Here is a 27,730-nt window from a genome sequence, read left to right as displayed (position 1 = left end):
GGACCGAAAGGTGCACGTGGCGCTGGCTGGCTTACAGGTGTATCTGGAGCTGGGCTTTATCCTTCTGGACGGTTTGGAGTTCGCCGGTGATGCTGGCGTGGGCTGCGTCTAAAAGCAGATTTTGCTCCTGAAATGTCTCTGTGATCATCTTCTGCTCCACCTGAGAGAGTAGTAAAAGCGGAGATGCCATTCGACCGGTAACGTTCAGAGTCGCAGTCCAAAGACACTGTGCCCACTCCAAGACTTGCTTCTTTTCACAAACGAAGCCTTTGATAAGATAGTTTGAGAACCCAGCCCTCTCTTTGGCTACAGTTCTGTTATTTTACGGGTCTACCAAACAAAGATGAAGACATATTTACCAGCCCTGAAAATACGTTGTCAAACTATAAATGTCAATATAGTTTCAAAAATGAAATCTACATTAAAATACTTCAGTATCTTAAAATTTTTTCTTACTTTAAAATATGAAACAATATAAACACATATACATATCAGATGAAAGATCTTTCCATCTGTATCTTCTCCCCCCTCCCCCCCCCCCCCATAGCGTCAATTTGTTGGGAAAACTGTTTTGGGCAGTTGGTGTGAACTCTCTGAGGCTAGCTCTTGTGTTGCACTAAAGTGTGGCACTAATGAGAATAGTAGTTACTTGGTACCTTTCTCTGGTTTACCATTTTCTAATTAGCAACACTTCTATTTACAATCTACAATAGTTTTGCAAGCCTAGAATACATTAGTAATTACTTTAATTATTTTTATTTAAGCTTTTATTGGAAAAATAAAGATTAAGATGTAGCAGCTAGCTGGGCGGCGGTGGCGCACGCCTTTAATCCCAGCACTCGGGAGGCAGAGGCAGGCGGATCTCTGTGAGTTCGAGACCAGCCTGGTCTACAAGAGCTAGTTCTAGGACAGGCTCCAAAGCTACAGAGAAACCCTGTCTCGAAAAACCAAAAAAAAAAAAAAAAAAAAAAGAAAAAAGAAAAAAAAAAGATGTAGCAGCTATAATGATCAGGGACTGTAACATATGTAAAATCCTTAATATCATACTTGTATATGTAAAGAAAGTAAGCAAACCAACATAAACATTCTCTCTCTCTCTCTCTTTCTCTCTCTCTCTCTCTCTCTCTCTCTCTCTCTCTCTCTCTCTCTCTCTCTCACACACACACACACACAGACAGACACACACACACAAGCTACTACTACTTAGCATCCAAGAATCAGAATTTGAAAATTTTGTGTTTTGAATAGGATGACCAAGTTTCATGGTGAAAGGCAATCCTAACAAAGAAGCAGAATTTCATATAGCTGGGGTCAATGTCAAGAGTGTTCTTGGAATACTATAAGCAAAATGGAACGTCATCAATGTTTAGGGGAAAATAAGCACTTGAGAGTCAGTTTTAAAGGTACACTATCCTTAGGAGCTGTAGGGATGGCTAAGTGATTAAGAGGACCCGGATGTAGTTCCCAGACACCTACACAGCGGCTCACTACCATCCACAACTCCAGTGTGAGGGGATCTAATGCTCTCTGCTGAAATCTTCAGCCACTGGGCATGCACATGGTGCACATACAGACACACATGCAAGCCAAATACACACATAAAATAGTCTAAAAACTTATTTTTCTTTTTTCTTTTTTTTTTTTTTTTTTGGTTTTTCGAGACAGGGTTTCTCTACAGCTTTTTTAGAGCCTGTCCTGGAACTAGCTCTTGTAGACCAGGCTGGCCTCAAACTCACAGAGATCCGCCTGCCTCTGCCTCCCGAGTGCTGGGATTAAAGGCGTGCGCCACCACCGCCCGGCTCCTAAAAACTTTTTTAAAACCTACACATCATTATTACGTAAATATTAGAACAGATAATGTCTTTTCCTAAAATCATGGACTTTCAGGAATAAAGCATTAAACACCACGGAGCTGCAAGGCCTTTGCAAATCAAAGGAAGAAACTACTAATCAAAGAATAACAACTGGGCCATAATGGCAGCCTGCAACCCCAGAACTCTGTAGCCTGAGGCAGAAGGATTGTAAACTCTAGAGCAGCCTGATGGGCTCACACTAAGATCCTGCTGGAACCATCAATCAGACAAAACAAGGGAAGGAAAGGATTGTTGGCGTCAGCCTGTATTTCTGGCATCCTGGAGGTAGAACCAGCAGGATCACAAGGCAAGGTCTTCTTAGCTCAGACTGAACTTGAGGCCAGATAAGTGAGACCTCTTTTGAGTGTCGGAAGGATACCTGCAGAATAGCATGGTGTTCAGCAACAATCCTGGCATTTTCAAGTTTTACAATCTGAAGCATGCTGGATAGCTCTGAACACTTTCTGGAAAGCTGGTCATTCAAAACCTAAGACAGAAAATACAGCAAGTCATAAGCCTTTCTAATACTTCACTTATATATTCTCTTTAATGATTTCACAGTAACCCACTAAACCTAATTTAGCTAACACATCATCAATTAATATTTCATTAATTACTTAGTTTTTAAAACTACTTTCAAATACATCCCTATGCATTACCGATCATGGAAGACCCAGAGACAACCAGAACAACACCAGCTATTGCCTCTATTCTTTGATGCCCACCATAACAAAACAATAAGAGCCTATTGCTAAAGACACTGCTCACTTTGGACGTAGAACACAGCAAAATCAACCGTGAACTGAACAGGAAACTCTCTCCCTGCTAGCTGGCTTTCATAGTGCCAGAAGGGGCTAAGCAGCCAGCTAGGAAAGCAAAGGTCAATGGCTTTCCCAGCACTGAATCGAATGCTACAATAACGGACCTGCTATCAGGATCTGCCCACTGATGCAACAGGGCCACAGCTGCCACACAAGTGACCGACTGTTTCCTGATTGCTCTAGGTGGGGAAGGACTTCGGGCCTGGAACTATAAGCCTGGTTTAAAGTTCCTGACTGGGGAAATAATGGGCCCAGGAGGAAACCTACTGTACAAGTGACTGCGAACGCTATGCTGTCAACCTCTATTGACCTCCCACCGCCCACAGCTCACAGACCTCTGCGGAAGAGGGAAGGGACGAACGTAAGGGCCGGCCGCGGACGCGAAGGAAAAGGTGTGAGGTGCTGACCTCAGCACACGGCGTGGCTGCTGCCCAGCTCAGCAGAGGTGCCATAGCATCTGCACATCCGCTGCTCAAGATGGAGCCAGTCGGGAGCCACTGAGAGTCGGTGGCTACCGGAGGAGGGCCATCAGCCCTTTGCGGGTGTGGCTGCTGCTAGACGGGGTGGGAGCACAGGGAGAGCTGGTGGGAGGGACTGGTAGGGGCGGGGCCAGGAGGAGGAGCGGTCCTTGCCAAGAGACTGACTTTAGTCCCGCACTCCTGAGGCTTTTGGCGGTTCACTGAGCTCACAATTCTGAGTACAAGTCAAAGAGAGCATTCTAAAGAATGGGCTCTCAGTGCCAGTGTCCAGCTGACAACACAGAAAAATCATCCCCAGAATTTTATCATCAGCCCTGAGAATTACTTATAACACAAAATATCCATGTGCTCTCACTACCAATGATAGTATTTACAAAAGCAAAACACAGATTTTTTAATCTCACAAGATTAATCCTTCAGAACAAAACAACCCCCCTGCATCCTACCAGGATGACTCTCTTACATCAAAGTTTACATATTATTTTTTCAGGGTCTGGATTAGTCTTGGGGACTTCAAGTACGTAAATGACTTGCCCCACACTGTGCTATACCTCTGCCCTCAGTTCCAGACACCCAGATTCTCCTGACTGTAGAGTATGGGCTCACAGGTGAGCGCCGCCATATCTGGCTGCGGATTGTGTGCGCCAGGAAAAAAATCTCACCGCGGATAAGGACACATCGCTGAAAAAAAAAAAAATCGCTAATGTGTTCATAACCAAATTCCCTAAACCCAAGCAAAACAAAGAACAAGAAGGAAAAACCTCCTCTGCCACTTTGCTGGCTGAGTTAGCAGACCTATCTGGGTGCCGGCTTCCTTAGCTTCCAGTGATGAGTCCCAGTTGCTAGGCCATAGTGCACTGGCGAGGGTTATAATGCTAGGAGTGCACGGTGCTTAGAACTGTGCCCAGAACATGAAAGGGCTTCAGCGAGAATTCTCTTGAGTCTAGAAACAGTAGTGACTGTTTTATAGAGGGATATTCTTCTCATCCTATTCCATTTTACTATAAGGCACAGGGGCACAGTGCCCCTGACGCCATGGAATCAAATTGTGCCAACAGGAAAGTGATTTCAGTTGCTTAGCGGTCCACCGGGCTCTGTGAGATACAGCGCCTGTGTGTCGTCAACATTCGCTCACGTATGGATACAAAGCATAAGTGAAATTTAGATGCAACACATTACAGAAAACAATCAAACATGCACAAATCCCAACCCCAAATCCAACAAGCATTTTTATGTTCCTACTGTCCTAAGTGATACGGATCATAAGGAAAAACTTTACAGTCCCTGTTATGGAGGTCCTTAGACCTGCACTGGGGAGGGACGGGAAATCCCACGGCTCATCTTGTCCGGATGTTTAGGGTCCCCATGGAAACAGACCTCCACACGTGTCTGTGGGAGATCTTCTAGATGAAGTTAACTGAGACCCATATTAGGTGTGGCTGACATCACTGCAGGGGCTGAGGTTCCAGAGTGGATAAAAGGGGAAGGCAAACCGAGGACAAGCATTTCTCAGTGTCCTCTCGGATGCAGAAGCAATGTGAGCACCCTCAACTGTGAGCTGCGATAGAACCTCCTCCCTGAATCGCTTCTGTCAGGGATTTTACCACGGGGCGAGGGGGATAGTGACTAAATTAGAAAATGCAGTGTGATTTGTGATTGTCCCAGTCATCTGCTTTGTGCACCAGTTTCAAAGGGATTTGGTGAGGGAAGCCCAAAATGTAGCTAATTTTATAATAGTTCACAGATGAAGCTGATTTTACAGAAACAGAAAGCTAAGGGAAAGAGCTGAAAGAGCTGATATGAATTTATATAACCAAGATTTGTCTTGGTTCCTTAATAAAACAATTTAACCTCTTGGGGGGGGGGGAGGCCAAGATTCACCTGTGCTTTTTCTGACGCATCTCGAAGGGACAGCATCTCGGACTTCAAGTGTGTGTTCTCGTCACGCTCCTTCTTCAGACACACTTGTGTGCTCTGTGGACGAACAAAAGGGTTGTTCTCTTGTACACACGGGCAGGATACTGTGCACATCGCTGTGTGCGCACAGGTGTGCAGAGATGTACCAACAACCAAGGTGTCCTTCAGAATCTTGCTCAACTCAAACTGCCTAATTTTCACGGCTCGGGTATTTTTATTTTTGTGTATTTCAGAACATTAAAGCTGTTGCTTTCTAGCCTGCATAACACAGATTAAAGGAATGTTTACTTCCCCAAGTGAAACTGATCATGAAATAAATACATAATTCCACAGAAAATGTATGAGAAGAAAAATTACTCTATTAAAGAAACTATCCTTTGTTTCTTAAAATTATTTTTTATTCTTTGACATTATAATTACATCATTTCCCCTTACCTTTCCCTTCCCCCAAACCTGCCCAAATACCCTTCCTTGTTCATTTTCAAATTTATGGTCTCTTTTTAAATTAATTGTTACATATATATGTATATGTTGATATACATATATCCTTTTGTGTTAAAACCTCTGTGTTACGTTAACAAACGGTGGTACATACAGATAATGTAATATTATTTAACACTAAAATTAAGCTATCAAGACATAAAAACATACAAAGGAAATTTAAATATTTATTAAGAGGAAGAAGCCAATCTAAAATCTTATATTTATAATCCCAGTTATATGATATTCTGAGGAGGGTAGATCAATGGTTAATATGGTTGGAAGAAGAGGATTGAATATGTCTGCAATTCAGAGGACTTCAGGGAAGTGACTCACTCCATAAATCACTAATGTAGATTCATCTAGAGCAATCCTGTTGTTACAGTGGGAGATGCTGACGAGAGAGGTTGTACACATGTGAAGGAGTAGTGGGCTGGAGAGATGGCTCAGTGGTTAAGAGCACTGCCTGCCCTTCCAAAGGTCCTGAGTTCAGTTCCCAGCAACCACATGGTGGCTCACAGCCATCTGTAATGAGGTCTGGTGCCCTCTTCTGGCCTGCAGGCATACATGCACACAGAATACTGAGAATACTGTATACATAATAAATAAATAGATTTTTTAAAAAAGAAGTAGGGGGTACATAGGAAATCTTTATGTTCTGTGTGGTGGGGAGTGTAAAATTGCTGTAAAAGCTACGGTTTATTTTTAAAGACTTCATTAAATAGAATTTTGTATTAGGATTCTGACTAGAAAAAAATGACTAAACCCATTCCCTAACTACTCACTTATATTCTCATATCAAGCAGGTTCTCTCCAAGAATACTTACATCATATACACATTTTTATCACCAGTAAGACTTTGTGATTCCAGAGCAGCACATTCAAATAATTTTAAAAGTTGAGATGTTTTCACTGATAACCTCAGGGTGGAGAAGGGGAGCACCTGCGCTGATAAACAGAACTAGTTCTCTCTGAAAGTGGGGAAGGGGGAGAGAGGGGAGGGGGTGATTGGAGATCCCTAAGAGCTGCTTGGTAGAAGAGGGAAGGGCAGGGTGTAGCTTCTTTGTCTCCTGAGATAACTGCTTCTTGATTTTTCAGAAGTGGGAAGATGACCATTGCCCAACATGGGGTGGGAGAGCAACAGAAAACCTCTCCCAAATGGGAGCAAAGACTACCTCAAAATCTCACAAGATATAAAGGTATTTTTTTGTCTAAATTTAGGTAAAATGAAGTTCACTATGCTGTCCGACTTTGAGTGTGTGGGTCAGTAGTATTCGATGCACTCACAGGGCTGTGCAACCACCAACTAAAACACTGTATTTATTATAGTTCATGACACTGTTTAGAAGTTAATTTGCAGTTGGCAAAATCCACAAAAGCCTCATTATTTTATCTTTTGAAAACAAGATAACGTGCATAAGAGGACCATGTAGTTCTTACTGCACAGTACTGCCTGAATACACAGCTTATTTAAAGGACCCCTTTTCCTAAAGCTCTTTGAAGAACCAGAAGCCTATTTCCTAGCACTAGTGAAGGACCATGGCTTGATAAAGAGAGACCGTCACCTCCGTCTCCTGCCATGGGAACACATACCTTATTTTCTTCAACCAACTTGCAGATGAGGTTATCTCTGGAAACTGAAAACAAAGTCCACATGGTGAGATGAAGACGCAGCCCTGGAAACAGCACAGCATCCTCCCTACGAGCTCTGCTCGCTCTCCTCCGTGTTTGCAGAGACAGTAATAACACATGCATTTGATCGTAATCTCATAGGCTAGGGGCTAAAATACACAGTTGTCAACACAGCACTCCTGTAATCTCAGCATCTGAGAGACTGAGGCAGGGGATCATGAATTCAGGGCCAGCCTGTGCTACATGCCAAACTTGTCTTTAAAGAGCTAAAATTAATTGGGCAATAAGTAAATTTAAAAAGAACCTGGTCCACAGTTAGTTCTAATGATAAATAAGGTTATATTTTATTCAATGCATGAATTATTCTGGGCGGGATATAACCCAAACATTTTTGTTAAATTACTTCACTCAAGATTTAATAAAATGAGGGACATACACATAAAACAGTAAGAACTATTTCCCTCCCGGCAATGGCAGTGAAAACAGAGAAGAAAGACAGACTAATGGAAAAGAAAGAGAAGAGACTGCGAGACCGGGGTGAGTGTGCGGAGTGCAGACAAGGCCAGCAGGGGAGATGCTGGACTTCAGCTACGTAACTGCATGGCAAGGAGCAGATGTGGGAGCCAGAGCAAAAAGAACGAATGGGCACGGACATATTTCCTGGAGCTCTGACGTGTGCCGGCAGCCGACTACAGGTGCTGGGCTGACTGCAGGACGGTGGCCCAGAGCTCCGGAGGGGACTTCAGGGTTGGATGGGGAACCATTCACAGGGTGTAACTGGAGACAGGGGAGCAGACAGCTGAGACGCCATGTTAAAGCACTTGCCACACGATTGGGGGAAGGAAAATGGGGCAACGGTTTGGCACTGCATATCAGCAACAAAAAAAAATACATTTGACATTAATGTTTTGACTTTACAGAAAATTTTAGAGCTACATTAGTGCTGTTATATTTAAATTTTAGAGCCAGGCAATTACAAAGCATGCTTAAAACTCCTACTTTACATAGGATATATCTTACAGAAACTGTTTTCTAAAAATGTGAATCCATGACTCACTAAGTTCTAATTTAAAATGTGTGAAAAATGAAGAGAGATAAATGTGATCAGTTCTGAGGATATGCCCCAAGTCTGACCCTGGGGGGAATGTCTATCTTCAGAGGACAGTTATTTGTTATATGTTGTTATATGTTGTGTGTGATCAGTTCTGAGGATATGCCCCAAGTCTGAACCCGGGGGGATGTCTATCTTCAGAGGACAGTTATTTGTTATATGTTGTTTACTGTTAATGTGCTTTTCTATTTTTAATATGTTGAAGAAAATAGTTAGAGGCATCTCTTTTCCTTAACCTGGCCATAAACTAGCTGTACCTTCAAGTGGTAAAACCGCATAGAGTCAATATACTGAACACACTTGGTATTCCTTCACGCTATCCTGACTTTCTGGGTTTAATCTTCATCTAATGGGCTTCCACATATGCTTTATAGAATCCAAAAAATAAATAAACCATTAATCTAAGCAACCGAAAAACCTACTGAAGAGAGAGCTCAAACAGAAGGACCTGCACTTCAGCTCCTGCTACTTTGTGAGGAGTGGGTCTGTCAGCGCTGTCTCCAGAGCGTTTTACTGTGAGTAACAGGGATATTTTCCTACTCGCTAACAAAGCTGTTGTAAAGTGAAAATGAGATCCCGGGGAAGAACATGAAATGTAACACAAATATGTGCAGGTTTGCAATCAGAAGACAGAGGTCATCTCGGGCACTGCCAGCGATAACAGTGGTTCGCTCGGCAGCCCTAAGGAAAGGTGGCTAGCAGCTGTAGGAAGGCCTTGTCAGGTCTACTCTTCTGATGGAGCTTTCTGTCTCACACAGATAGCAAACCAGAGGAAATGCTCAGCTAACGATGAGAAGACACGGGATTAAGCTTTTCTTCTCTAGCTGACCTGAGGCCATGGGGGCTCAAGGACTCTAGACCAGTGGGGAGCCTGCATGGGACCAAACTAAGCCCTCTGCATGTGGGTGGCAGTTGTGTAGCTTGGTCTCTTTTAGGGGCCCCTGGCAGTGGAACCAGGATCTATCCCTGGTGCATGAGCTGGCTTTTTGGAACCTATTCCCTATGGTGGGATGCCTTGCTCAGCTTTGATGCAGGGAGGAGGGGCTTGGTCCTGCCTCAACTAAATGTGCCAGGCTTTGTTAATTCCCCATGGGAAGCCTTACCCTTTCTGAGGAGTGGAGGGGGCACAGACCTATAATCTTAGGATGTGTAAGGCTTAGACAAGACGCTAGTACATCTAACGTAAACCTGGGTAACTTAACGAAATGCTATCTCAGCAAACACACATGCAAACAGACCAAACCAAAGAGGGGCCAAAGAGGAGCAATGTCAAAGAAAGAGTTTGCTTAGTACAAGTGAGGCCCTACCCAATCTCGTACCACATACACAGAAAATTAAGATCAGAAAGGAGCCCAGCAACATTTCACTCTGTATTGTAGGAAGCACCACCAAGCAACCCTGGCCAGATACAGAATTCAGGCTCCTAGGAGTCTTGGCATACTTAGATCGGACTTGAGCTGCGAGGCGGCTGTCTCCAACTCTCCGTTCTTGCTCTGCTCCTGCGCCAGCACTTCCTGGGTGGTCTGTACTGAGCTGCGGAGGGCGGAGCAGCTCTGCTGCAAACTGTGCACCTGAAGTTGTGTAAGAAAAACTATTTCTGTAAAGCAACGCACGACCCAGTACCACATGGGAAGGGAGACGCTTCAACCTAGCATCATGGAGAGGAACTGGACGTGCCTGTGTGTCCCAGCCCAAATCTCCACAGACCACGGCTTCTTACTTTGAGTGCCGGCCAATAGAGCATCCTATGTCCACTTAGACACAGTGCTGCTAGCCATAGGGTGCTCAGAGCAAGAGAAGAATGGCACCTTTAGCTCTATCTACAATGAACTAATTTTGACTTGGATGGGCTCTTTCATAAATTTCTTCAGTGAACAGACTCATTTCTATGCTTCAGCTGTGAAGTACGGTTATTGGTAAAAATAAAAAAGATTATGCATTCAAATAATAAATACTAAAATGTGAATTTAAAGTATCTTCAACACAAAGGTACTTGGAATAAGTACAGTGAAGGCAAAAAATATCATGTTAATATGAATCTGATAACTGAAAGGAGAAACATAAATATGTTCCTGTTATTTTACTTATTTGTTTCAAAGGTTAGTTCCGTTTAGGCTTTCCTTTCTAACCAGGTCAGACACAGACAGCATTAGCTAAGAACAGCTTCCACAACCAATGCCCATAGCAGAGACTGCATGGTAGAGAAGGCTACTGTAGCAATAGAATTCACTGCTATAAAACCTGAGACAGACTCGCGTCTCTGGGCCTTGGCTTTCCCACTCACGAATTAAGACTGTGCAGAGCCTTTCTTATCTTAAAGACTGCAGTAAGGCCACCAGGTTACTAAGGAAAAGGCCCTACCACTCCAGAGGAAATAGACAACCCATGAGCTCAGGGGAAGAAGCCCAGCCATCCCTTCTGGGTTTCAGTTCTCTCACAAGCAAGGAAAGCAAACCCTTACCTGCTTCCGCTCTGCCTCCACCGCGGACCCCATTTCTTGGATTTTGAGTAGCATGGATGATGCAGACTTCTCAAGAGACTCCCGGAAGTGCTTCTCCTGAGCCAGTTGTCTCCTTAGCTAAAGGGCAACAGTGCAGTAAGGAAGACCGACGGACTCCACTCCAGCAAACACAGATGCAACCACCACCACAGTTTACCAGATACGCTCCCATCCCCACGCCTGCACATCGCTTTGAAACATGCTCGTCCCTCCCTAAAAATGAAGCCGAGTCTGTTGGCCTCATCTTCCTGCTGCTGAAGTCTGTTAAACAAACTGGGGGTCAAGGCCCACTAGAAACTTTTCAAGAAAATGGGTGGAACTGGAGATAATCATATTAAACAAAACACACCAGAAGAAAGTCAAATATCCCATTTTTCTCTCATGCCATGACCAATTTTTATCTGAGTTCTGAGACTTTTAACTCATTTCTCAAGTTTGCTCAGCAAGTGTTTTGACCCAGTAAGCTACCTTTTATTTCTTACTTGGTGCTTTTCTATTTTTATTTTTAGCATTTTTAATTATTATTAAATTTATTTTTTGAAACCATCTTTTCTCATTTTACATACCTACCCTGGTTCCCACTCCCTCCTCTCCTCCCCCTCCCCTCACCATCCCTGAACCCCAGCCAGTGTCATGGCAGCTTTAACACATGAGAGTATCTTTAAGCAACTGAAGGCAGATACATTTGCATGTGGCATGTTTTAAGTGTTCATACAATGATATTTCTGTTTTCAAAGGGTTCTTTTCATTCTCTGCACTTTATTGATTTCCCCTTGCAATCCCAACACCTGTTCAACATCTCTGTCTTTTCTCTTACCTCTTGAATTTTAAGGTTCATTTTACGCTTTGTGGTCTTTAGCTCCTCCTCAATAACAGCTGCGTTCTTCTACAAAGAGGAGAAGGAAAGATCAATACCTGAGATGACAGGAAGAAACTGTCTCTAGTGTATCGAGTCAAATTCAGCCTTTTTTCACCCGGTAGCTTACAAGTGCTATTTTTTATTTTATTGCATGTGTGTGCAAAAATAAAACATTTGTGTACATGTGTATGAGTGTATGTGTACACGTGTATGTATATATATGCATGTGGAGGCCAGAAGAGACAATGGGTGTCTGTTGGATTACACTCTGCCCCATGCAGTAAGTAAGGGCCTCTCACCCGAACTCAGCCATCCTTGAGTCTGCTAGCCTGGTCAGCTTGCTCCTGGGATCTTGCTCCTGCCTTCTCAATGTCAGGGCTGCCTGGAATTCTTGCTTGGGATTCATGTAGGTCCTGGGGATTCAAACTCCAGTCACAACAACCGGACAGCCCTATGTCTATGTTTTTAAGATTTATTCTATGAGTATTCTGCCTGTATGCACATATGTGTACCATGTACATATCTGATGGCCACAGAGGCCAGAAGAGGGTGTTGTATCCCCTAGAACTGGAGTTACAGACATTTGTGAGCTGCCATGTGGGTGCTAGGAACCAAACCTGAGTCCTCTGCAAAAGCAAAACGTGCCCTTAACCGTGTGTGTGTGTGTGTGTGTGTGTGTGTGTGTGAGAGAGAGAGAGAGAGAGAGAGAGAGAGAGACAGAGAGAGACAGAGAGACAGAGAGAGACAGAGACAGAGAGAGGCAGAGACAGAGAGACAGAGAGGCAGAGACAGAGAGAGGCAGAGACAGAGACAGAGAGACAGAGAGAGGCAGAGACAGAGACAGAGAGAGGCAGAGAGTGACAGAGACAGAGAGACTGTCACTATGTAGACCAGGCTGGCTTTGAACTCAGAGCTTTTTGCGTCTGGGATGTATTTAAAAAGGTATATACCACCACTACCAGTTTCAAATATGATTCATGCTTAGGAGTTGAAAAATGAATGAAAAACACAATATTCTAATTATTATTAATAGTACCATAATCCTAAAGACTCAAGTTGTGGTTTTCTCCTTTCCTGCCTTCGGTTTCTATCCTATATCCAAATCTAGAATATTTTTCATAAAATATCTCTTTTTCCTTTCAAAATGCCACAGTTCTAGTTCTGACCTCTGTAGACTCAAGTCCGCTCACAAACACACAGATAGCCCCTAACTGTTTCTCCACTGTCAATCTCCTCAGTGCACAGCAGCATCGAGTTAGTTTCCTCTTGTCATCACATGGATCTTTGCGTCAAAAATTCTTTATTTTGTTAAAAAAGAAAACTATATATATATTTTTTAGTTTACATACCAGTCCCGGCTCCCACTCCCCTCCTCTCACTCCTTCTACCTTTTCTCCCCAGCCCCCATCCCGTCAGACTGATGACTATCTTAAATGTCACTATAAAACCCTCATCCAGCAACTGATGGAGACAGAGGCAGAGACCCGCAGTGCAGCACTGGGCTGAGCTCCCAAAGTCCAGCTGAAGGGTGGGGGGACGGAGAACCCAAGCGAGGAGGTGGAGACCATGGTGGGGACCCACTGAGACAGCGGGCCTGTGCCAAAATTCTTACTCACTCCCCACCGGTCATCAAAAGTATTAATTCTTCTTGATTTTGAGATGCCCTGCAATGTGGAATTAGTTGGTACTCAGCTTACTTCCCGCAGATTCTCACTCTGGTAAAGCTGGAGTTTACACATTTTAACCCAATGGTACCCAGCAGAAAGATCTGAGTTACAGAAAGAGGACAAGAACATGATGATTGTCATTAAGAGACCTCTCTCAGCCTTACTACTTTTATTAAAATAGACTGGTAAAATAAAATGCTACTTCTGAAGGCCTTTCAAAATAATTTGATTATCTATCAGCCTGTCTAGCTCATGGGAGCAGGACAACACTATTGGTTTCCTTTCTGAACAGAAGTCCTCTTTGCCGCCTGTGAGCGTGCCCCGTGAGATGCCCTGAGCACTCTGCCGTCAGATGGAGTGTATCACTCCTGAAGCTGACCTGATCTATACTGGCCAAGACTCTCCTTCTCTGAAACATGCCTGAATGCTTGTTCCTGCACATGCTCACTCAGGGTTCTGGTTTCTACTTTGACTTTTTCCTATTCAGTCTGTCATGTTAATGCCTTACCCTCCCAACTACTATCAGCTCTTAAAGAGGACAGAATCTAGATGGTCACTGTCTTTTATACACAGAAAGGGGTCTAGGGGCAACCACAGACAAGACTCACTAATGGACCTTAGCCATGCAGATAAATCTCAAATGTCAAGAACCAAACATTACTATCGCCCATTGGTAACACAGCTTTGTGGCGCTGTTGCCTCTGCCGGGGAAGCTGCACTGGAGGACACTGAATACAAACCTTTGTCTCAATGGCCGTTTCCAGAGTGCCAGTCAATCTCTGGACTTCATCTTGTGCCGTGTCCTCTTCCTCCTTGACATCTTCCAGCTGCTGGTGCAGATTCAACACTTCCAGGTGCAGCAGCTTCAGGTCCGCGGAGTGCTCCTCCTGGATCGTGTTCAGCTGATCCTTCAGAAAGGCTGGGCGGGCACAGGGGGCAGAGCGGAAAGGTGAACAGAGGCGCGGAAGCGCAAAACCAGCAAGCGCCGCACAGCGCCAAGTTCCCTGCAACCCTCTTCTAGCCGTACCTGTTTTCTGCGGATTCAATTCCTTTTCAGTTTGTAGACGAAAGATGTTCCTCTTCAAGGACTCGATGAGGTTTTCCAAATGGCACATTCGATTCACCAGGAACTGACAGTTCTTCCATAAAAGACTTGTTTTTTCTGGACGAGTCACTTCACGCGGGATAGGACAAATGCCTTTCTGGCTGGCAGGGTCTTCGAAAGAGTTTGAAGTTTTTAACTGACCTCTGAAAAAGCACCCCAAGAGAATATTACATGATGCAGTTTCCACTGTGGTAAGACCAGTCATCTGAGCCAATGGACCCTTTCTAATTAGAATGGCAGTGGCCCCGCAGCATGGGAGAGTGTGAGGTTCCTGCCTCCTTCAGACAGGAGTGCAGCCATTGAGCACCTGCAGGCTGATTGGCTCTTTCTGAGAGAGTGTCAGGAATAAGACAAGACCCTCTCATGCTAGGCAGTGATAACTACCCACCCTGGATGGATAGAGAAGTTGGAGTCACCACTAGCTGCAGCCCCACCCAAGGCGTGCACTGGACAACCAGGGCAAATCTCTGACTTCCCAGTTTCCCTAAAGGCAGAGGACAGAAGCAGTAGGGAGACGTCACCCTAACTCTTCCGTTCCCAAAGGGCTGGGCCCTGAATCCTCCTGGCCGCATGAACAAAGGGATTAAGGATGTGCTGTCTCTAGACCACGGAACAAAACGCCAGCTCTATAAATATGCACACTTCCAAGGACTTGATTCCCCAGGAAGATTCTAAAAGGGGTTTCCCAGAGTCCTCTCCTGGTGCTGTTGACAAGTGGGTTAAGAAGACTAAGAAACGGGGTTCTAGGGCCTAAAAGGGTCAGCACTTCCCAGTCTTCTCTCCAGTTTCTCCTACAACTACCATCTTAGCTAAGGAGGAGCTAGTCAGCAGCTGAATGCCCTGTGAAGGATGGCACCCCAATTCTCCTAGCTCTCTCAGTGAGAAGGGAAGGAGCACTGGAGAGTGTAGGTCTCTCCACCAACAGTCTGTTGTAACCAGGAGTGCAAGAACATCCAGAGTCTCCACTTCTAGGTATCCTAGCTGACCAGGGGCTAGAACACATAGCTCCTTGACGTGGGATTCCCCTCTGTATGCTGTGAATATGTTTTACTACCACTGGTTAATAAAAGAGGCGGCTTTGGGTCTATGGCAGCACGGAGTAGGGCAAGGCGGGAATTCCAAGCAGATAAGGAGGAGAGAGTAGGTGGAGTCAAAGAGAAGCCATGCAGCCGCTGCAGGAGACAGATGCCTGACACTGGACGGAACCTTACATGTAGGCCGCAACCACATGGTGATACATATATTAATAGAAATGGGCTAATTTAAGATATAAGAGCTAGCCAATAAGAAGCATGAGCTAATAGGCCAAGCCGTGTTGTAATAACACACTTTCTGTGTGGTTATTTCGGGTATAGGAAACTAATGAGCAGTCTCTCCCTACAGCTCCTAGTTTCTGCACTGAAGGGATGTCTCTGCACACACCTCGGTGACCTGGCTTCTAGCTAACTTGCATGGGGAAGTGCAGTGGTTTTTATAGGTATGGCTCCCATAGACTCACGTGTTTGAATGCTTGGCCTAGAGGGAGTGGTACTATCAGGGGTGTGGCCTTGTTGGAGGAAGTGCGTCACTGTGGAGGAAGCAGGGAGGTCTCAAACGCTCAAGCTGCACCCAGTGTGGGAGTCAGATCCAGATGCGGAACTCTTGGCTCCTCCTGCACCATCCCCACCACGATGATAATGGACTAAACTTCTGAAACTGTAAGCCAGTACCAATGAAATGTTTTCCTTTGTAAGAGTCACAGTGGCCATGCTGTCTCCTCACAGCCCCGACTCAGACAGAAGTTGGTACCAGGGACTGGGCAATTGCTGTGATAGGCCTGACTGCTTTTGTTTGGAAGCATGAGGACCTTGGGAGTTTGGATTGGATAAGCAGTCAAACACTTCAGTGGGGCTTGATGGGCCTCCTAGTAGAAACACGGGAGACAGTGGTACTGAGGATGGGGGTGGGGGTAGCTCAAGAGGTTTCAGAGGAGAAGAATTTTAGTATGTTGCCTAGAGAGCTTCTTGTGATGTTTTGGTGAAGAATGTGTCTGCCTGTTGCCCTTGTTAGAAGACTCTTCCTGGGGCTGAAGTGAAGAGATTTGGATTAATTCGTTGGCAGGGGAAATCTCAAAACAGACTAGACTCTGTTGTGTGGTTAATAACTAATGGGTTAACCCTAATGAGGATTTATAATGAGAAAAGCGGGCTGAGCAAGTTAAAATACAAAACGTACAGACAAAGAAAAGGGTCAGCGGGAAGCAGAATGAAGCTAAGTCCTGTGTTCAAGGAGGAACACAGACTAAGAAACGGAATACAAAGAGCAGCTTAGATCTGGTGTGATGGTGCACACCTGTAATCCCATTGCTCAGAAGGCAGAGGCTGGCCTGGGTCTCGGGCAGCCTTGTCTACAGAGAAGTTTCAAGAGGGCCTAGTTTAGGCAGAGAAGGAAACCAGCAAAAACAAAAAGCTGGTGAGGATGTCATTGAGCAAGGAGACCATGTTCCAGCCCCAGCGAGCAGCAGAACCTGGCAGCTTTGGCCTTGTGGTTCTGGCTTTAGAGTTAAGGGTAGAAGAAAGGGGCCATGGAATCTTCTTCCTCATCTCAGGAAGGCTGCTGAGGCCAGGCATGTCAGGGGTATCCCTGCATGGAGGCCGTGAGAGGCCCCTGTGTGGAGCGGTAACGGAAACCTGGATTGGCTGCACAAACATGCGTAGGCCTTACTATTAGAAAGTCAGATAACTTTAAAACAACAGCAAAACAGTCTAGCAATACGGGGCAGGAGGGAGGAGAGTTCTGTAATAGTTTCTCATTCTAAGGCATGGAACAGTTAAGGATTTCAAGCACATCTTTTAATTAATTAATTAATTAATTTTATGGTCTTTTGAGACAGGATTTCTCTGTATTTTTTTTTTTTAAGCCGGTTGTGGTGGCGCACGCTGGTAGGATTTGCTGAAGGAGGCAGAGGAAGGAGGATCACGAGTTGGAGGCCAGCCTGGGCTATGCATTTTTAAAATGGGCCTACAGTGGTGCACACCTTTAATCCCAGCACTCGGGAGGCAGAGGCAGGTGGATCTCTGTGAGTTTGAGGCCAGTCTGGTCTACAAGAGCTAGTCCCAGGACAAGATCCAAAGCTAAAGAGAAACCCTATCTTGAAAAAACAAAAACAAAACAAAAACCCAAAACACCATCTTTTAATTTATACTGTGATAAAAAAAATGAAGACCAGCCGGGTGGTGGTGACGCACACCTTTAATCCCAGCACTAAGGAGGCAGAGGCAGGCGGATCTCTGTGAGTTCAAACCAGCTTGGCCTACAAGAGCTAGTTCCAGGACAGGTTCCAAAGGTACAGAGAAACTCTGTCTTGAAAAACCAAAGGAAAAAAAAAAGAAGAAAAGAAAAAAAATGAAGACCAAATTAATGGCATGAATTATTTCAGTTTTTCTTTTAACCATTTTCAAATAAGATCTAAACCAGTGTTTGTGGCTGCATGTTATAGTTTGTATATAAAGTGCTCCCCATGGGCTCAAATGTTAAAGCACAGTGGTCCAGCCAGTAGACCCCACCATGGGTAGATAACAGAACAGAGAGTTAACACAGATGAGTTCACATTGAAGATGCCATTAGGTGCTGTGGTCTGCTGAAGAAACTCCGTGTCTTTCCCCACTCTCCAAGCCCTACCCTTTCTGGCTGCCGAGAGGGACTAGGTCTGCTCTGCTATGTCTTCTTTCCCATGATGCCTTGCCTCTCCCCAGACCCACAGTGACAGGCTCAAGCACTAAGAACACAAATGTCTGAAATGGTAAGCCAAAAGCAAACCCTCCTTCCCTCAAGATGTCCTCACGGGTAGTTTGTCATAGCACCAGAGATCTGATTGACATACGGTGGTGCTCTGAATGAGACTTGCCCCTAAGTCTCCAGCACCTGCAGACCAGATCCCCAGGGGAGAGCCCTGCTTGGGGAGGGCTCGGAGGTGTGGACTTGTTGGAGGAAGGAAGTCACTGAGGGTGGACTTTGAGGTCTCCAAAGGCTCCTGCCATTCCCGTAACTGCTCTGTTTCCCAGTTGTTGCTCAAGAAGTGAGTTCCCTGCTGCTGCCCCAGCTGCCTGATGTTTTCTCCCCCCCAGTCCACCATGGACTCGTGGCCCTGAGGAACCATAGCTCCGAATAAGCCACCTTCCTCCATAAGGTGCCTTGGTCCAGGTGTTTTATAACCACGGAAAAGTAACAAAGACACGTACTCTATCACAGACCGGCAACTCTACCTAACGTCATGTTTGTGTGAAAGTTCACACGGAAACATTTTCCAGAAGCGTCTACCTCCTCTGCCTTTCAGTCTAGCTAATCTTCCCGTTACCGTTTGTCGCCGTAGCCCAGCATGATCAGGTCATCCCTCAGAGAGCTGGTCTGTTCCTCAACAATTCTCATCTTCTGCTGAAGCACCGTGAACGTCTCTGAAGCCGTGGCGTTGATGTGGGTTGGAGACAGGACTGGTCGGCACACTGTGGTTTCCATACGCACCTAAGGTCACAGGGTCACGAGAGAGCATGGGAGGTTCTCTCGCTGTGGGAAACAGTCACAGGCCCTTCCTTGAGAGGATCGTACTGTCGGTCTTATTTACTAGGGAATGGGTGTGGGTCCTGTTTGGCTCAAATGTGAAGAGAAGCTTTAAGAGACAACTTCTCATTCGCCGTCTGTTTTCTCCTCCCTCGTAAGATAAACAGCATCCCAGATAGATCTGCTCCGTGGGTCAGGGTCCCAGAGTGACGATGGCATGAAGCATCCGTGGCATGCGGTGAGTGGACAGTGAGACCTGTGTGGCTGTGCTAAGTCGCTGAGACTGCTGAGGGCTTGGCTGTCGTGTTATAATCTATTCCACCCCATTTGCTTTAGTCACTGAGACTGCTGAGTGCTTGGCTGTCGTGTTATAATCTATTCCACCCCATTTGCTTTACTGGTCACATACTCGGGACCTGAGACTTCCGAGGGAGCTTTCTCTATCATTACCACTTGTCCCCATTATAACACCATAGCTTAGTAAGTGTCCTCCAAGAGACTGATGCTGGAGCCTTGGTACTGCATATGAGCAGCATCTGAGAACTTACACCACGAGGCAGAGACAGCAAGCTAACTGGGGATGGTGCTAGCTTTTGAAATCTTAGTGACACACCTCCTCAAATAAGGCCACACCTCCTGGTCCTTCCCAAACAGTTCCACCAATTGAGAAGCAACCATTCAAATACATGAGCCTATGAGAACCATTCCCATTCAAACCACAACCAACATTGTTGAAAGGAAAATAAAAACACCCATAGGCTATGGAGATTCCTGTTCACGCTACTACATTAGCCAGGATGGTGTTTCCTATGTAGCAGGAAGGAAGGCCCTTGAAGGAACCCTACAGAACTGGTTCTGCTGTCAAAAACGGGTCTCTCATAGTCTAAGTCACATGGAGAAAGATGGGGCAGCGCACTGGAGAAATAACACAGCTACTGCCACACTATTTTCTGTCAACTGCTAATCTTATGTGTGTTTACAAAGGTGGCTGTAGGGAGAGAAAAAGCAGAGGAAGGGTGTCTAATGAGGCTTGCACAGATACCACTGACCCTTTATCTTCTCTCCAAAAGACACTAGAGCGAGCGACTACATGCCCAGCACCCTCTGAGGCTGGCACAGCCAGTGCACACCAGCCAGCGAGACTTCAAGCAGAAACGAATAAAGGAGATTTGGGAGAGACCTGGTTTTCTGATGTAAAAGAACAGAAATTACAGTCCCCTCTCCCCTTCCCCCCTCATTTCTTTCTCCCATATGAGGCCGAGTTTTTAAAGCTCCCCTACAGTCAGCCATTGTGGTGGTTTGAATGAGAATGGCCCCCATAGGCTCATAAGTTTGAATGCTTGCTTCCCAGCTGGTGGAACTATTTAGAAAATACTAGGAGGCGTAGCCTTGCTAGACGAGCTGTGTCACTGGGGTGGGCCTTGAGGTTTCACAATCTTTCCCAGTTAGTTTTCTCTGTCTCCTGCCTGTAGTCGGCTATGTGAGCTCCCAGCTACTGCCCCAGCATCATGCTTGCCTGCCTCTCAAGTTCTCCAACATAATGGTGGGGGATTCTAACTCCCAAATTAACTAGTCTCCGTTCCTGCCATTATGATAAAACAGTCTGACGCAATCAGTTTAGGAGGGACGGGGTTTACTTTCTTCCCTAGTACAAGGTACAAGTCACTGTGGCAGGGAAGTCCAGACAGGAGGAGCTCAGAACAGCTGGTAACAGCGTATCCACAATTCACAGAGAAAAAAACCTGGTGATAACTAAGTCCACTTCCCCATTTTATAGAGTTCAAATCTCCTGTCAGGGATTGGTGACACTCAGTCTTAATTTAGAAAATGACCCATGAACACAGCTCAGAGGCACATCTTCTAGGTTATTCTAGATTCTGTCAAGTTAGTAACACTAACCATTATAATTCCATTCCTTGTCAACTTGTCAAAACATCATTTGTAAGCCATAACCTTCTAACTCTCATCTCCAAAGGTTTGTGACCATTTTATAGCATAAAATTAATTCAGTATAACTTTAAAAGTCCAAAGTCTCTTAACTGAGAGTTCTTATAATGTAGACGGAGGCTGCTTGTTTGTTTCTCAGCCACCCAGACCTGAATAATCACACAAAAACAATATTAATTACAATACTGCTTGGCCAATAGCTTAGGCTTCTTACCAAGTAACTCTTACATCTTAAATCAACTCATTTCTATTAATCTGTGTATCACTCTGTGGCTGTGGCCTACCAGTAAGGTTGGTGTCTGTTTCCTTCAGCAGCTTATGTCTCCTTGACTCCACCTACTTTCTCTCTATATCTCTGTTTGGATTTCCAACCTGGCTTTATTCTGCCCTGCCACAGGACAAAGAAGATTCTTTATTAACTAATGATAATAAAACATATTCACAGCATACAGAGGGGAATCTAAAATCACTGTAACATCAAAAAAGTTGTACACTTCAAACATGGAATGGTGAAGAGTAAATATTCCTATTCCAAAATGGGGAAAACTGGGGTATGCCAAAAAACAATTAGACCAGAGTAAAGCCAAAACTGGAGACAAATGTACTAAACCACATCAATGGACTTAGAAACAAAATCACATGACCTCAATAGAGGCAGAAAAGTCTTTGACAAAATCCAAAATACTGTCATGACAAAAGTTCTAGAGAGTGTAGAGCTAGGGAGAACATATATATCTCAACACAATAAAAGCTACATGCAAGAACCACAGCCAACATCATCCTAAATGGAGAAAATCTTGAAGAAATCACGCTGAAGTCAGGAACGAGACAGAGATGTCCACTATCCCCATACTACGTTCAAAGTACCAACTTGAGCAACAAGGCAAGAGGAAGCAATTAAAGGAAGACAAACAGGAGAGAAGTACTCAAACCATCCCTATTTGCAGATGATATGATACTATAGGGATCCCAACAATTCTATTGGGAAGCTATAAAACAATAAATAAAATCAGAAACATGGCAGGAAAAAGGATCAACTTCCACAGATGAATAACCTTTCTATATGTCACTAACACACAGAGAAGATCATGTGCACAGTCCCATTCATAATATACTCAAAATAAAACACCTAGGAACAACCCTCACCAAGGAAGTCAAGGACCTCTACAATCAAACTATAAACCTCCGAAGAAAGCAGCAGAGACACTAAAAACTGGAAAGACGTTCCATGCTCGTGGATCAGAATTAACATTGTGAAAATGGCCAATTTACCCAAAGCTATTTAGAGATTCAATAAAATCCCAATCAAAATTCCCATCTCATTCTTCACAGAAAAAGAAAAAAAAAGCTACCTTTCTGAGACCTCAGAAAACAGGGAAGCTTACCAGTAAGGGTCTGCTAAGGTAAAGATGACTACATTTCATTAAGGCAGTTAGTTAGCTAGTTAGTTAGTTAGGCTTGTAGGTAGAGTCTTGAGTTGTCCAAGCTGCCCTCAAACCCACTGTGCACGGAGGATGACTTTGAGCTTCTTATCCTCAGGTCTCAGCCTCCCAATGCTAGAACTGCAGGCACATACCACTGAATGGGCTTGGGAAGCACCCCACTGTGCTGCACCCCCAGTTCCTACCACCTTGAGTCTTGTGTATCTCTTTCAGCCTTCTGGCTCAAGGTTCTTCTCTTCAGGTTGCAAAAAATTCCCTTCTGAGTACCGGAGGTCTAACGGGGCTTGTGCAGATGAAGCTCCTACTGTCCCCATCAAACCATGAACTGAGTCACTACAAAGGGGCTGCCATGGTATCTGAAGCATTGACACCACATTTGTGTTCATGTCTCAGAAGGGTTTCCAGATATGGGAAACTATCGGCTCTGTGCATCAGAAAGGATATTACGGAACAGGAGCGTGCAGTTTTTATCAGTGGAAACTAACAGATGTGTGTTAGGTCCTAAATAGTGCCTGGAGCCAGTGGGTGGTGGTGCACGCCTTTAATACCTGCACTCCCAGGCAGAGGCAGGTGGATCTCTGAATTCTAGGCCATCCTGTTCTACAGAGCGAGTTCCAGGACAGCCATGGTTACACAGAGAAACCCTGTCTCAAAAAAAACCAAAATACTACCACAGATAGTGCTTTGAAGACAGCTGAGTGGAAGTGCCCCTGACCCTCTTTCTCCCTGCCTATCATTCCCTATCCCTGGGGTAATCCACGAAAAACCAACAGTCTGTGTGTGTGTTCCATGTTGATTAGCATGTCTTCAAGTAGGACGACAGTCATTAGGTTTCTGTGCTTTTTTTGTTTGTTTGTTTTGTTTTTTTGTTAGCTGGTTGTTTTGTAGAGCCTCGTACCATAGTGCCTTGGCTGCTGTTGGGGGCCAAACAAACACCACAATAAGTATTTAACAAGATCTATTCCGGCACGGGCATGAAACAATGCACAAATGAAAATTCCTCTTGTCTCGGAAGCAAGCCTGGGAGGCTAACCAGGGGTAGAAAACCAAACGTCAATGCTGAAAAAACTGTCTATTTAAAGGGGAGAACGGTGGCTAAGGAGGAGGTCTCAGCCACCGGCCACCCTCCTGCCGCTAGGGTCCAAGCAAAGCCTTTTTAGCCTGAGGTGGTTTTCACACCCAGCAAGAATGCTGGAGCCTGGATCCACCCAGGCCCTCGAGGTCTGGAGGGCGGGACTGGACTCGGCCTGGGAGGGAAAGGGACCGATGGCCTTGGTCCGGGGCGTGCTCTCTCCCCTGCGCCGCCCACTTCGTTTTCCCGACTAGCCCGGCAGCCTCACCCCTAATCCATCCACCAGCCTGTAGCTCCTTCCCCTGGCCAGCAGGTCTGTTTCCATGGGACTAAACCAGCGCTTTAAACCAACCCGCTCGCCAGCAGGGTTGCTCCCGTACGCAGGCGCACCCGAGGTGAGGCATGCCGGGAATTGTAGTTTTCCCGGCCCAGCAGGGCCCTCCGCCTGGGGAGGGACCCTAGCCGGAATCCCTCAGCGCGCGGGGAAACGCGACGCCACGTGACCAGGATGACGACACGCTCCATTGTGCTCCCAGCAGGGCATGCTGGGAAACGTAGTTGCTGCCCTCTCCCTCCGTGAGCGAGTCCTGGGTCGGCTTTCCCTGGAACTGGGCTTGCTCTGCAGATAGCAAGAGTCTAAGGTCAGATGTTTTCAGTTGTAGGAGGGTCAAAGGAGCAAATATCTTCTAAACGAAGGGAAATTAACGGCCTTTTGCTAAGGAGAATAAAAATGGAAAAAAGCTGCTTGTTCTTGTAAAAGGGAATCCAACTCGGCCCTCTTTCGTGATGGTTAGGTGAACAATACGGCACACAAAAACTATTGTCTAATTTTCTGTCTTTTCAGCGTAAGTTATGACACCCTGTTGACAGTAAATGAAGAGAGAAGAGGGGAAGGAGGAAGGAAGGGAGAGGGAGGAGAAAAGAGAGATAGGGAATGGGAATAAAAATCATGTTTCTCAGTTTTGCCGTGAAAGTGTTTACACTCTATGAAAAAAAAAACCTTCTATAGTGAAAATGTGGTATTCACTTAAGTTTTGATGTACAGGACCAAACATGGTACCACCCACAGGGCAATTAGGTCCCTTCTTCTTCCTGGCTGAGGGCTGAGTGTAGCACGATTAATAAAAACCCAGAGATAGAAATTGGGGGTTCAACCTGGAGGTCAGAAAAGCAAAACTGTCAGCCACGGGCTCTCACCTCTACCTCAGTCCGAAATGGCCCTCCTGCCTCTAGAAATCTCAGAATAAGGCTGTGTCCGAGAGCTGTCTCCTCCCATTTTGTATTTCTCTCAAGGGCTGGGATGAAAGGCGTGCACCACTACTGCCCGTTTCTATGGCAAGCTAGTGTGGCTACTGGGATTAAAGGTGTGTGTCACCACTGCCTGGTCTGTAAGGCTGACCAGTGCAATTGTTTTACTCTCTGAACTTCAAGCAAGTTGTAATTATTAAGATACAAAGGAAATATCACTGCTGAGGGCAGTTTTCTAATAAACGTAGTCAAATCCAGGGTACATTCTCCTTTATTGAGCAGGTGTCTTGACGGGATCGATTCTGCCATTCTGATTCCTGTGATGACAGTTTTCACTGCTCAGGACCGGTCCCTTGACGTGCTCCAGCAGATCATGGATGGGGTGGATGTTAGGATGGGCCCACCCGAGGCCCAGGATGTAGGTATGGATGGTAGCTGAGCTGCGTGGTCTGGACCAATGGGCAGCTCTCCTAGGCCTGTGGTGAGAGCCTAGGGGGTCATGGGGGAGCTCTCCTGCTGCAGTGTCCAGTGACGGGGAGCATCAGCTACCCCAGGGCCGGTGTCGGGTGGGACTGGCTCAGTGTGGCCTTTGGATTTCACTATACATAGACCAGCCATGCGTCAGCAGTAGCTCGGGCCTGGACTTCATGACTGGCCAAAATGGTCTGCCACGAAAACATGCGTACAGGTAACGTACATACTGAACAGGCTGTATTTATGTATCTAGGAATATATAAGCACCTGCATATACATATATACATGTAATGATAATTAGTGGGAAAGGAGGCTATGAGTTTGAAAGAGAGCAGGGGGTGTTTAAAGGGAGGAAAGGGAAGGGAGAAATAATGTAATTATATTAAAATCTCAAAGAAGTAAGGAAAAAAACATTTAAAATATATAATGAATAATAGAAAACGGCAGTGCTGTGTTTCTCCTCAGACACTGTGCAGTTCATGATTTATTCTCCCCCACCCCCCGTCATACATGAGGGTAAAATAAGGAAGAACTACAAGTTTAGGTTCAAGATCTGCCCTTTCTTTCAAAGCTGCGTTCTGCTTCCCAGGTGGCCTGCTTCTTCCTCCACAGGCAGAGCCGTAGGCAAAAGCCTAATCCCACATTTGTTGGCTAGGTAAGGCACTCCTCCTGTAGCCGATGAGTCTCTGGTTTCTTAGCGTTGGTTTCTCCGATGTGCTGTTTCTCAGCTTTGCCTTAGATGTGGTGGCAGATGCTGTGATCTGGGCACGATCGGCACCGAGTCTAAGTCCTCTTCAGTTGCATAGTGATTTGGGCCGTCCCCCCGGTGACATGAGACCCCACCTCAACGAAACAAACCAAAGCAAAATTTTCATTCTGTTATTTTTAGTAATTTCCCTTTTTCGTTTGATAACATCGAACGCTCTCGTCTGTCTGAGAATGTCTACCTTTATCTCATGGAGTGTGGCTATCATTGCTGATTTATAGGTTTTCAGAAATTAGATGAGAAACTGAAAGCTTATGAGACAAATCCAACCTGCTGTCAGTTTTCATATAGCTTGTATTTATTTTTTAAAAAAAGAATTTCCCCACCGTTGAAGTAGCTGGGGAAAAGTTGACTATTTTGTGATGCATGAATTTCTTAATTTTGTTTTTATATATTTTATTAAAATATAACCATGGTTCTTTATTTCCATGCAATCTATGACATTTTGAACCACAGTAACAGCTAAGTTATTGTGAGAGAGAACATGTGTCCCCCATACCCTAAAATATTCCTTCCATTTGGCTGTTTACAGAAACGTCTTTCTCTGCATCTGGGTTATCTCAGATTTCCTCTCTGTTGGGTGCCTTTTGCCTTAAGAACTGGTCATGTTTCTCTGGTGGTTTGTGTGTTGACTAATTTTGGATTTATCTATGGCATATTGGATATTAGTTGATGGGACTTTGGGACCTGTTAAAGCCATGTCAGAAATGCGGGCCAATTTTGTTTTAACAATAAACCAGAAGTAGGTTCACACCGACTGCTGTATCTAGACTCCACGAGAAGGTTCTAGAGCTTCAGTTGTCAGCAAGCTTCCCTATGCTGGTTTACATTTATCCCAGGTACGCATCACTCGGAAGTGAGCCTGGGACAGTGTTAGAGATGTGCTGGCCAGTGCCCATTGTCAATACCCGTGGAATCAGCGAGGGGATGAGCCTCTAGACAGATCTGTGACCCGCTATTTCACTTCTGGGCATGCCACTCTTCAGCTCTCACGTCCCAAGGCCATCTCTCCTACCTGCCACAGGTCGCAAGGGGTGGGGGAGGACATCTTTCCCTCATCCATGCCAGCGCATGACAGACGGGAGGTGGGGGGACTAGGGTCAGCTCTCCTGCTCACACACCCTCAGGGCTGGCTCACCCGCGCCCTGTCAAACGGGGTTAGTTCTACTGTGCCGCCTGGGTTAGGTGCAGGGCCCGCTCAGGCCCCGCCCTCCCCACGGCTGCAGCTGGTGAGGCCTGCGCAGGATCAGCTCTCCCATTCTTGTGACCCTGGGACCAACATTCCTGCCTCACTTGCAGTAGGTAGCAAGGGTTGAGGGGAAAGGGGGTTATTTCTCCCTCACCCATGCCACCATGAGACAGTGGGTCTAGCTCTCCCAGTCTCATGCCTTCAGGGTCAGCTCACCTGCACCCCTGCCCATGGGGTCAGCTCTACTGTGCTAGCCAGGTGAGCTGCAGGGCCTGCTCTCCCAAGTGCTGTGTTTAGTAAGGAGCAGGGCCAGTTCTCCCTCGTACTGCAGCCACTGAGGTGCAGGGCTAACTCTGCGAAGCTCTATTCTCACTGTGGCAACAGGGACCACAGACATCAATACAGACCGTAGCTGCAGCCGGGCTATGGACATAGACATGGCTCTTGGCAGCAACCCAGGACCAGATGATGCCATGGCCCTGGGTGGCAGCGCAGGCCACTCAGATCCGTATGGCCCTGGCAGCAATACAGCCCTTAGACACTTGGACAATCCTAGGTGGCAGCCTAGATCCATGGCATCCACGTAGCCCTTGGTGGCAACACAGGCCATGGATATCAACAGAGGCTACAGC

The 27,730-nt window shown here is 45.7% G+C and overlaps 1 protein-coding gene across 2 annotated transcripts in view; it reads right to left on the bottom strand.

The window, feature by feature from the left end:
* Ccdc150 (coiled-coil domain containing 150) overlaps window positions 1-23,778 on the bottom strand; it is a 66,955-nt gene extending 43,177 nt beyond the window's left edge. Inside the window, exons 1-11 of one of the 2 annotated variants that reach the window (XM_038315298.1) lie at window positions 23,690-23,778; window positions 18,761-18,924; window positions 14,347-14,567; window positions 14,060-14,238; window positions 11,611-11,679; window positions 10,755-10,871; window positions 9,735-9,864; window positions 7,144-7,187; window positions 5,035-5,127; window positions 2,233-2,340; window positions 36-160 (exon numbers count right to left, since the gene is read on the bottom strand). In XM_038315298.1, the coding sequence (XP_038171226.1) occupies window positions 36-160; window positions 2,233-2,340; window positions 5,035-5,127; window positions 7,144-7,187; window positions 9,735-9,864; window positions 10,755-10,871; window positions 11,611-11,679; window positions 14,060-14,238; window positions 14,347-14,567; window positions 18,761-18,924; window positions 23,690-23,746 (1,307 nt within the window). In that variant the 5' untranslated portion in view covers window positions 23,747-23,778. Of the gene's footprint in view, window positions 1-35; window positions 161-2,232; window positions 2,341-3,009; window positions 3,242-5,034; window positions 5,128-7,143; window positions 7,188-9,734; window positions 9,865-10,754; window positions 10,872-11,610; window positions 11,680-14,059; window positions 14,239-14,346; window positions 14,568-18,760; window positions 18,925-23,689 lie in introns of those variants that run through there. The other variant, XM_038315296.1, reaches the window with a different exon arrangement.
* Between the last annotated feature and the right edge of the window lie 3,952 nt (window positions 23,779-27,730).

This window comes from Arvicola amphibius, chromosome 18 (genome assembly GCF_903992535.2).
Source record: "Arvicola amphibius chromosome 18, mArvAmp1.2, whole genome shotgun sequence".
Taxonomy (NCBI): Eukaryota; Metazoa; Chordata; class Mammalia; order Rodentia; family Cricetidae; genus Arvicola; species Arvicola amphibius.
Note: the sequence above shows the minus strand (reverse complement) of the source record. Positions and strands in the feature narration are given on the sequence as shown.